This window comes from Euwallacea similis, chromosome 7 (assembly GCF_039881205.1).
Source record: "Euwallacea similis isolate ESF13 chromosome 7, ESF131.1, whole genome shotgun sequence".
Taxonomy (NCBI): domain Eukaryota; kingdom Metazoa; phylum Arthropoda; class Insecta; order Coleoptera; family Curculionidae; genus Euwallacea; species Euwallacea similis.
Window position 1 is genome coordinate 3,059,760 of NC_089615.1, and position 12,163 is coordinate 3,071,922.

The window sequence follows — 12,163 nt, forward strand, 5'->3', positions numbered from 1 at the left end:
ACACTCATTATTATATTTCTCTTCGGCCTGATTGATCCTTCAGTTTTTCCTGAGGCCTCCCCTGCAATTTCATTGTTATTTTAAACTAATATGTTCGTAAGGAAGTTTATGTGTCATTATAAGTCCTAAAAAGATTGCGTTACATAATTTAAAGGCATGTTCCTACGAAACGTACAAAAAAGACGCATAAATCGTCTCTTAGTTTCCGCATTACCCTGGGCAGGGCTGAAGCAATTTAAAACCTCATATTTTCAAAGGGGAAAAATGGTTTGATTAATGGAATGAAGGCAAGGCAACTTTGCAAGGGCGCAAAATGAACATTTGGTTGTTTTTCAATGTCTTATGGCTTGAAAAACTTTGAAGAACTGCTAAGAATATATTTTAATGATAATGAGAGCGAAGAGTTCTATACTATTATCGGTGTGAGGGATTAATTAAAAAAATATATTCGATGGCATATGTTGGGGGAAGTACCGAAGCGTGTTGAATGAAAACGTGATGTCCTACATGAGGCCGTTTTCTGTATATGTGTCCAGAATGATTTTTTCGTAAACGAGAATAGATACCGACTTGGTTAAATGGGGGAAGAGCTGCGCACTCAAAGGAGCAGTTCCACGGTTTAAGTTATCTCAGGTTTTTCAGTAATTTCGAAAAAACCAAAATTTCATCTTTCTTTTCTAAATATTTCAGTTTAATGAAGCTCATTGACTTTTGTACGCTGTAAAATTTTCAAATATCATCTTCCCAGAGTATCTTACTTTACGTTCCTAAGCTGGTAAAACTATGATTACCGTGTATACAGCATTGCACTCAATGGTAACATTTCTTAAGATTCAACCACTGTCAGCATCGATTTTCTCGCTGTTACCAATTTCAGTAAACTGAATCGTTCCCTTGAAGCTACGTAAAAGAATTACTTAAAGTGACTGCAAAGTTACACGTTATTTCGTCGTCAGCCCTGCGATCCAATTGAGGAATTTTCGAAAGGGCTGTAAAGGCACATGAATGTTATCCAATATTTTTTATTGCAGATGAACCAAAATTATAGCCGATTTAAGGCCCTTGAGGTGTTAAGAAATATTACGAATTTTTCCAAGTGTATAGATACTTTACCCAAACGTGCCTTATAAAGACCCTCTTATGGCATGGTGCAGCGTGCTATAATAATCGATTTTGATCCTTGCGTAATATTAGGTGTACAACTTTGCTTCCGCCGTTTTTTTTCCGAATTTCGCGATTTTATTGTAAAAAACTAATTATACCTTTAGGATCCAAAGTATTGTCCATCGCTGGCCACTACTTTCTCCCATCTTTCGGGCAGCATACGAATCCCGTGTTGAAAAAATTGGACATCTTTTGAAGCGATCCACGATTCTATCCAATTTCTTACTTCTTCATAAGACCGGAAGTGTTGGTCAGCTAGCCCATGTGCCATGGATCGAAACAAGTGATAATCAGAAGGAGCTAGGTCAGGAGAATATGGCGGGTGGGGTAGGACTTCCCATTTCAATGTTTCCAAGTATTTCTTGACCACTTGCGCAACATGGGGTCGAGCATTATCGTGCTGCAAAATCACTTTATCATGTCTCTCGTTGTATTGCAGCCGTTTCTTTTTCAATGCTCGGCTCAAACGCATTAATTGGGTTCGATAAAGAGCACCTGTGATTGTTTCAGTTGGTTGTAACAGCTCATAATATATTACGCCGAGTTGATCCCACCAAATACAGAGCATGATTTTGGAACCATGAATAGACGGTTTGGCCGTCGACGTGGAAGCATGGCCGGGATATCCCCAAGTCTTTTTGCGTTTGGGATTATCGTAATGAACCCATTTCTCGTCCCCAGTCACAATACGATGCAGAAATCCCTTCCGTCTTTGCCTTGCAAGCAACTGTTCACAAGCGAACAGACGCCTGTCAATATCTCTTGGTTTCAACTCGTACGGCACCCAATATCCTTGCTTCTGAATCATTCCCATGTCTTTGAGGCGTTTTGAGATTGTTTGTTGAGTCACTCCCAATGATTGTGCCAATTCTTGTTGACTTTGACACGAGTCTTCGTCAAGTAATGCTTCCAAGTTCGCATCTTGGAAAACCTTCTTTCTTCCACCGCTATGTTGGTCTTCGACGTGAAAATCACCGTTCTTGAAGCGCTGAAACCACTCACGACATGTCCTTTCACTAATAGTGGCTTCCCCATAAGTATCTGAGAGCATTCGATGAGCCTCAGCAGCAGATTTCTTCATATTGAAGCAGAAAAGTAAAACCTCCCGCAAATGACGAGAATTTGGCTCGTACACTGACATTTTCAATTGCGAATAACTTTATGATGAAGACACAAATAGACTAATATTTTTATGAGGTTATGTTAACAGGTGCCCAAGGCTCCTGCATGCCCACATGGGGTTATTTATTTCGATCATTACTTACCACTACATACATCTATTCAAAAACGGCGGAAGCAAAGTTGTACACCTAATATAATATAATTATCCGCAATTTTGTAACATGCACTTCATTTACAAAAAAACATTTTACCATAAAATCGTTGAAAAACATAAATTATTCATTTTTGGTCCGTTACTTCCTGCTACACTGGTTTCCAATTGACCTCAATGGAAATAGTTTCGGCACATTGCGACATACCCAAACCGATTGTTTGTTAATGAAAGTGCAGCGACATCAATGCTGCATTTGCCGACACGTTCAGGGCTAAATTGGAGACTTGCCACTAATGCAAGACATTTACGATGCATCTCCAATAGCCTCTCGAACAAAGCTGAAAATGGTGAGTGGTTATTTGAACTAAAATTAAATATTCTATTTAAAGAATCATTTAATTATTTAAACTAATTTCTAGGATAAATTTGAATTGGTGCAAGGCTCCAGAAACTCAAAACTTATCTAGCCATCCGGCCAACAGCTCTTAAATTATTAAGTTACAGATAAGGATGAAGTTAGTAATGTAAAGTTGGAACGGGCTATCAAAGTTGTAGATTTACTTAAAGAGAACTTGTTAATTAAAACAATTCTCAGAGACCACGCCCTGCAATAACCTCAACTGATTTCATTATCCAAACTTTAGAGCCGTCCTGCTGGTAATCCTATTTACATTATCTGGATCTAAATAAATACGCCACGACATTTGAAATAACATTTTTTTAATACAACTTAAATGAAACAATAAGTAATAAATGAAATTTAAAAAGCTGTAAAATGTTGGAGCGGTGCCTGACAATTTACTGAAATTGTCGCTCCCCAAAGGGATTTTAGGAGCTGCAATGTCGGAAATAATTAAGCTTCACAACTTGCCCAACCGGGATCAGAAAGCGATTAAGGCAAGTTAGAAGCCTTCATATTTAAGTGACTGCAAAATGGGCTTCTAAAGCGTTGATTTAACATATTCATGGATTTTGTGTCTTTTCCAGGTGCCCCAAATGGCTGAACACCAGGCCGAGCTCCCCAGGTGATGTGTGGAAATACCACCTTACCATCAAATAGTCACAATGATAGTCAACGCTATGGCATCACACTCAGCTACCATAGCGACCCTGTCATCCGCAACGCCCAGTTTACTACAAAACGTGACTGACAAGAACCACAGCAATAACGTGACATCACTAGAGGACCTTAGCCTACACTGGACCGACTTGTTTTTGCTCATAGTGAAGGGGTTCATATTTTCCTCGATAATAGCCGGCGCTGTGCTAGGAAATGCCTTGGTGATAATTAGTGTGCATCGGCATAGAAAGCTAAGAGTGATCACCAACTATTATGTGGTTAGTTTGGCCATGGCAGACATGTTGGTGGCCTTATGTGCCATGACCTTCAATGCGAGCGTAGAGCTGACTGGCCATTGGATGTTCGGTTCTTTCATGTGCGATGTATGGAACAGCTTCGATGTCTATTTTTCCACTGCTAGCATACTTCATCTCTGTTGCATTAGTGTGGATCGGTACTATGCGATTGTACGACCTCTGGAGTACCCCATTACAATGACTCATCGAACTGTCTCTTTCACATTGGCCAACGTATGGATGCTTCCAGCATTGATCAGTTTCATGCCTATATTTCTCGGATGGTATACCACGAACGAACATTTGGAATTACAGCTCAAACATCCGGACATCTGCATGTTCGTTGTAAATAAATGTTACGCGATCATTTCCAGTTTGGTAAGCTTTTGGATACCAGGTACCCTCATGGTAACTATGTATTGTCGTATATACAAAGAAGCAATCCGGCAACGGAAAGCCTTATCGCGAACATCTTCGAACATTATTCTAAATTCGATTCATCAACACAGAACGTCGTATCGTGAGAGATATGGTGATCGATATAGTGAACAGTTCCTTAACCCTGAAATTGAATTGACTATGGGTGAAATTAATGGGGCTAGACGGAGTACGAGTACTGGATCAGCAATTTCCTATGGCACTACCATAACGGAGTTTAATACTCTAATGAACAGCAGGGATTGCAGTAAAGCTGCTACAGAGCTAAACTTGAATGGTGAGTATGCATGTTGTAATTGAATAGTTCAGCTAACACATATCGATTAACACAGAAAATCGACTGCCTGAATCTGATATCTAATCCACAAATTTCTGTGATCTTCATTATGTTTTGATGAAATGTCGTTAAAATGGAGTTGTTTCTCAAATAGCGAAGAAAAATCATGGTGCTTGCGAAGTAAACAGAAACCAAAAACGTATTTAGATTTCTTAGACAGGATTGTCGTAAAAAAAATTAATTATATGTATATCGTGGTTCTACCTTGGAGAAACCGTCTACCAGGTTACCCTGTAGGCTTTAAAGCCATTTTGATGTGCAGGATTTCATCGACTTTTAAAATGAATATTTCTTTATGCACATTGAAAAAACAGGTCCTTTTTTATACAGCATCTGTAGCGACAGATCTAAAGGGAAGCGTGCAAAATTGCAAGATGCGGCCAGTTTTGGGAAAAAAGAAGAAAAAATAAAGCGGAATAAAAAAATAAGAATGAAATTAACAATAATAAGTTGATAGAGTATTATCATCGTGGACATTATTTCACTTGAAAATCCAGACTTTTACCAATTAAAGTAATATACGAGGAATTATACTTCGATCCATTCAGACTAAATCTAGCTGCTTTATTTATTGATAATTTAATTCAATGTTTTGTTTCATTATTTTCGAGAATACAAAAACAAAACGTTTCTACTTCTACGTTTTTTCCCCAAGAAACAACCTTACAGCCATCAAAGACCTGTGGAATTTAAAAAATGAAGGGTCTACATGAAAGTCCTCGTAAATGTAATCTGTACAAACATTTTCAAGTTCGAGTAAACATAAACAGGTACACAAGGGTAACGAGAAGTCTTTAATGTTTTCTCTTTAATGTCTCTCTTTAAAAAGGCCTCCAGGAAGCTACATTTTGGAATAAACGTAAATAAATGTAAAGTTCTTTTGCATTTAAACATTGCTGATGGATGTAGGTGTTTGTGATGGATGAATCCAATTCTTTTCTCAGTAACATGGATTCGTGACACAGGGTTCACCATATCATTCTCACCTAAACAAACTTCTTTTTTACATTCTCATCATTCTACAAATGGATATAAAATTGACAGCTAACGCGAAAGCCACTCTAAACCAGGGAAGTTTCCTTTGCTCAGCTGTTCTAAACTATACACACAAGCTTTTAAATATTTAATGTCCATCACGGGAGGAACTGAACTGTCGGCATAAATCTTTCTGTTACTTAAATGCTCCTTTATGGTATCATTTATTATAAGACCGGCGTAAAACTGCTATTTATTACTATAAGCTCGTGTAATGCCCTAAGGCGAACAGAACACAAAGACCTAAAAGAATCTCTTTACCGAATCGTTTATTCCCATAGCGTAACAAAGCCGACTTGAAATTTGCCTTTGGATGCCTGCTTCACAAATTAAAAGTTGTTTTCACCTCACGGTTTCACGATAGGTGCATAATCGTATAAGGTACGATACACAAACTCGTTTAAACCCTCCGAATGATTAAATTAATCTCTGGTTGACGAGAACCAAACTGCAACTAATCCGCTTGTCTGACACTTCCGATCACCGAGGGAGTTAACTAATTAATCAAGTTTAAGGTAACTAATGCTAAGGTAAATAAATTAACAGCAAAGTATATAAGGGCCGGAATAAATCAGTGACACCTCGACCGTTGCCGGCTATTATCTCGGTCATTATCTTTATAACTTAAAATTATTCCCTTGACTCTAAGGTACGGATTTCAGCTCTGAAGATGGATTACAACTGAAACTGTGTTTACTGGTTTAAGTTCTTCAGCAGATTAGGACTCCAGTGTTTACGTAACCGACAGCGATTGTTTGTGGAAAACTAAAACTTTGTAGCTCTCAAGATATTACGTGCACACTTGTTGTTAGTGTTGAGATATGTTATTCAAAACTAGAGTTAATCTACTCTAGGAATGAAGATATGTATGGAGATGTTTTAATGGAAAGTAGGCCTTTGTGTCTGAGAGATATTTCAGGTTCGTCTGATTTTATACCGTACCTATATATGTATATATGTTTATAGTACAGATTTAAATAATACACTCCTCCCCCTCTCTGTAAACTTTTGGATAAATAATGATTTTCTTAAAATTAAAAAGCAGCATTAAATAGGACAAAAAATGCTATCTTTTCACTTCTGCTTATTCCTCTAAATGTTATTTACGTGACCGGTAGGGCAAAAGGGCCGATATGTTTAAATTCAAGCATGAGTCACGTGACACTGCAAATCAACGATATTTCGAAACTACATTTAATGTTTTAATGTGATTGATCGATCAGTTTTTGAGTAAAAGAGTTATAAATAGAAAAAAATGTATAAAATGCTGTACAAATTCAGTTTAACAAGACATAAACAATAAAAAAAAGTTGTGTGTTGATAGAAAATTGACTTGTTTTCGATATTGCGATAACAAACGGTGTTTGATTATGTTATAAATTGTTAAATAATGCTTAAAAGTGCTAATAAATTGTTTGTTATGGGTGCGTTAGAAGAAAAGGTAAGGTTCTGTTTATTTTTCTAAAGCTGGTCGAAACTACTATGCTGCCGGAAGATAATTTAATGAAAGATTTCTTGTTTTTTTATTTAATTATTATAATTATTATTATTACTACTATTATAAATTATATTATTATAATTATTATTATTACTACTATTATAAATTATATTATTATAATTATTATTATTACTACTATTATAAATTATATTATTATAATTATTATTATTACTACTATTATAAATTATATTATTGTAATTATCTTATTACTTTCTTATTTCCTATTAACAAACAAGTTTTTTTTATAGTTTAAGTACTATGAAATTGAATTTGTATTGCATTTTTTACATTTATTTTTTTTCTATTCATAGTTCTTTTCTCAAAAATTAATTGATCGATTCGATATCGTCTTACATCATTATATATAGTTTCAAAACACTTTTAATTTGAGGTGCCACTTGACCCATACTTCAAATTTAAAAAATCGGCCTTTCTGCCCTACCGGTGACGTAAACAACATTTAGAGCAGTAAAGAAAAGTCAAAAGATAGTATTTTTGTCCTCTTTAATGTTGCTTTTGAATTTTAAGAAAATAATGGTCAGCTAAAAGTTAAGGGGACGAGGGGGGTAATTTAGAGCCGCAATGTCTGTACTCGTACATTACAGAGGACGATAGATTTGTAACAATTTTGATACTGATAGGCTTCTTTGCTAAGAAAAACTACACGTCTTTGTTTGAAATAAATTGAGATTGCAGAGCAGGAATAGCAGGATTTGTCTCCCGGGAAATGTAAACCGTTATTGTTTTTTCGTGCATTCAGCTTCTTTGCCAAATCTTTTATGCATTTTATTGTTAGCATAAAATACCTACATTTTCAATCCTTCTTTATCTGTTGCAAATTAAATTTGGTTGATATTTATTTAGAAAGCCAGGGGTCAAATCTTATACAAATAGGAGAATTCCAGTGATTTTCAAGGAAAAAAGTTGCCTTACTCACCCTTCCTTTGCTTTTTGGTCAACAATGGAACAATGAACAAATCCAGCGTCCGTACAAAAATCAGTGTGAGAAACGCTTCTTGTGTAGTGTTTTATAATTTACTGGAAGGGATGAGGTTGCGGAATACCGAAATATACTTTATGTGCCGTAGAGGCAAGAACTTCCAAGAATTTGGAGTGTTGAAATTAGTACAAGAGGAGAGAAACCTAAAAGATTTGGCGATCTTCAAAGGTAAAGAGACGGAAGTTACCTTTAATGTTCCGAAAGTTAACGTGTTGCGGTGTTCCTTAGAGGAACTAATAAACAAAAAAAATCGGGCGTTAGACTCGGACACCCTGTACGAATAAAAGAGAGCCAAAGGATACCTAATTTTGCGTCGTTCGCTTGTTTATTTATACGTGATGCGGAGGACATAGAAATGGGTCCTGAGCAAGAAGATTTAAAATCGTGGCATTTTATCGCTTCCTTGCAGCGAAAATACGAGGCGGCTTAAGTGATTACGAGGCCAAATCGGATCAATATAATGTCGCCCGGAATGCAGTGACTGTCAAGAGTTATGATCTGGGCCCCCTTGATGTTCGGGGTTTCTGATGCAAACAAAAGTGCACGACCTTAAATTCAACACGAGCGATTATCGAAGTCTGCTAGAATTACGGGAATTCAGCCAAAGTGAAGGCAATTCCGCTTAATTTACTGAAGCCGAGCTAACAACTAAACTTGTTTAGGCTAACTACGACAGCAGCATACACATGTATGTATTAGAGCTGAAATGAAATGACTCCTCCCACGTTCCCTAACTTTCGCTAACTCAAATAAAACAGGTTAAATTGAGAAGGATAATGGCAGATTTGGAAGAAAGTGCTGAAAATTCACACTCGGCAAACAGAAGGGCCCATCATCGTTTACGCAACGAAGCCGCAAACTTCAGAAGCTGAAAGTCGGAATTTAAAGCCCGCATGAAAAACTTCGGTGTTGTTAAACCTTAAACATGAATCCAGATATCCCTGGGGTTTACTGAAAATTTGGATGGTTTACCATTGGGATTCCAGATGGGAGAATCGACTTAATCGACTGCAAATTTCAAGCGGACGATTTCTTAGCTCTTCTTTTTTGAAGAGTCATGACTTATATTCTTAGCGGATGTTTGAATAGAACCAAAATGTTTTTCTACTTACAGGAACTTTAGTATTGAAAGATAAGTTGGTTTGGTTAAACACCCTTATGAGTGTGTGCTTAAAGGGCTGCAAGTTCTTTTTCAATTTTGGTATTTGCGGAGACTGCAACGTTTTCTTTTCCAGTGAAGCGAGATAATCGCAATATTATTCTGCTGGAAGTAGACCATAGGCGTACCTGCGTTATACAGCGTAGAAACTTAGAAAAATGGGCAAATACGAAAAAACACGTGGATTTAATTTTCAAGGGGGATATTCTTTAACTTGGTTTCCCATTAAGTTGCATGCCCCTCTAGGGGGTGGAAACAAGCACAAAAATCTTAAATTGGAAGGTTTTCGAAAAATCATGTCCAAAGTGTAAACGAGCTTAGGTATCAACTGTATTGTAGAAAAATTGTTTATTAATATTTTAAATGTTCAAAAATGTTTAAATGTTGGCTATTATTTTTTAAACAATAATACGGCCTGTTTTCAAACTATACTCTAATATTCATGAAAATTTCTACTTAAATTTATCTACACGCAGTTGTAATTATTTTTTTCAATCCTTCCAAATTTTTGATGCTGGGTTTTATAAACAAATGATTTACGATACCCCTCAGAAAAAAATCCAGAGATATTAAATCGGGCGAACGCGGCTACTGCTCAATTGGTCTTCTTTGAACAATTCATTTGCTAGGAAACCTATCGTGAAATCACTGTTAAACAGGAAAAAAATAGTGTGGAGGAACTCCATCTTGTTGAAAATAAAGAAGATCTTGCAAAATGCTGTAACCCGCTTTTAACTCGCGAAATAACATTTGTAATAATAAATAATAATTGAACAAACAATTCAATAATTCCATCGTCCCTTTTTAATCGAACAAATTTACTCTTACTGTTTTTCGATAAATAACATAGAATATTTAAATCAATGCATTTACAAATACAAATAAATAAATAAAAATCAAAATAATCATGTGTTGTTTATAAAATCCAGCCTCAAGCTTTGGAACGATTGCAGAGAAAAATTACTGCTGCGTGTAGAGAAATTTAAATAGAAGTTTTTGTGAATGTTAAAGTGGAGTTTGAAAACAGACTTTATTACTGTTTAGAAAATAACGGACAGCATTTTGAGCACTTAAAACATTAATAAACAATTTTTCTGCAATACAGTTTATACCGAAGCTTGTTTATGGTTTGGACATGATTCTTTGAAAACCTCTTAATAAAAAAAAACAGGTACATTTTGAAAGGTAATTGAAAGACCTTTCAGATGAGATATAACTCAACCCCCCTTTTCATTTAAGGTTTTAGTGGTTGTTTCCACCCTCGCTAGAGGGTGTAAGCAATTTAATAGAAAACCGACTTACAGAATATCCCCCTTGAAAATAAAATCGACGTGTTTTTGCATATTTACATATTTTCTATAAGGACCGAAATATCAAAGTAGTTCGTTTTTAAATTGACAAGCTGTTTAGGGAATTCAAGGCTTTAACTGAGTATAAGTTTTATGTGCAGCTAGAGGTTATGTAGTTAAAATTTATAAAAAACTTCAAAATATGCAATGCAATTTATACATACAGAACTCTGGTACCTTTCCTGCCACAATTCCCTCGATGAGCTCTATCATCCTACACTGGACTGGCAGCTTCGTCTCTTTTGGTTCCCGAGATATATATTTATATTGATTTTCCCTATTTTTAAATTCTGTCGAAATAAAATATCTTCAAAATGTATTTTTCCAAAACCTCAGTGGAGGTATCCAAGGTCAACCTAGGGCTCATCTGTAGATTAGGACAATAAACATCATCTCAAAAGATGCGGAATTTTCCTGAAGATTTCAATAGTGGCGGCAAGTACCCCCTTTCCGACTTTAAGAACAGATATATTGCATTCCACAGAGGCATTAAAAATACAGATGAAATTAAGTCTTAATGAGTTCTACGAGTATTGCTCTGCACTGAGCAAGTTGCTCTGTTTTTTTTTCAGTTTTCGAGATATGAACAAACTAATACCGAGTTTCCTGATTTTGAAAGTGGTTCCAAATTACGGTTCTTCAAATCGCTACTTGTAAAATTTCTATCCATGTCACTCATTTGTTAAACTCGGCTACTTTCACAGTCATTTACATATTAACATATAGATTCCGTGATCTCTCACAATATATCGAGAGGTTCATTTAACCTGACAAATCGGAATATCTCGAAAATTACGCATCGGATTGAAAAAAAGTTTTAAATGAGATTTGTTTGTCTCGAAGGGGCCCACTCAATGGCACCAAACACGACTCCCCGACCCTACCACCTGGGGGTGGGGCGGGGGTAATTTGGAAATCTTAAATGGCAATTTTTATTGCAGATTCGAATTCTACGACGAAAATTACGTGCGATTTGTCTGAAACTTTTTTTCAATTCGCGACATATGGTCCTATAATCAGAAAAACCTGTTTTATCCTGATTCCGGAAGAAAATATCGTATATTAGGTGTACAACTTTGCTTCCGCCGTTTTTTTTCCGAATTTCGCGATTTTATTGTAAAAAACTAATTATACCTTTAGGATCCAAAGTATTGTCCATCGCTGGCCACTACTTTCTCCCATCTTTCGGGCAGCATACGAATCCCGTGTTGAAAAAATTGGACATCTTTTGAAGCGATCCACGATTCTATCCAATTTCTTACTTCTTCATAAGACCGGAAGTGTTGGTCAGCTAGCCCATGTGCCATGGATCGAAACAAGTGATAATCAGAAGGAGCTAGGTCAGGAGAATATGGCGGGTGGGGTAGGACTTCCCATTTCAATGTTTCCAAGTATTTCTTGACCACTTGCGCAACATGGGGTCGAGCATTATCGTGCTGCAAAATCACTTTATCATGTCTCTCGTTGTATTGCAGCCGTTTCTTTTTCAATGCTCGGCTCAAACGCATTAATTGGGTTCGATAAAGAGCACCTGTGATTGTTTCAGTTGGT

General features: G+C 36.3%; 1 protein-coding gene across 1 annotated transcript in view; it reads left to right on the forward strand.

Moving 5' to 3' along the window:
- LOC136409969 (octopamine receptor beta-2R-like) overlaps positions 1-12,163 on the forward strand; it is a 100,580-nt gene that overhangs the window by 49,987 nt on the left and 38,430 nt on the right. The window contains exon 2 of the mRNA XM_066391856.1: positions 3,428-4,511. Coding sequence (XP_066247953.1) covers positions 3,506-4,511 — 1,006 coding nt within the window. The 5' untranslated portion in view covers positions 3,428-3,505. The remainder of the gene's footprint in view (positions 1-3,427; positions 4,512-12,163) is intronic.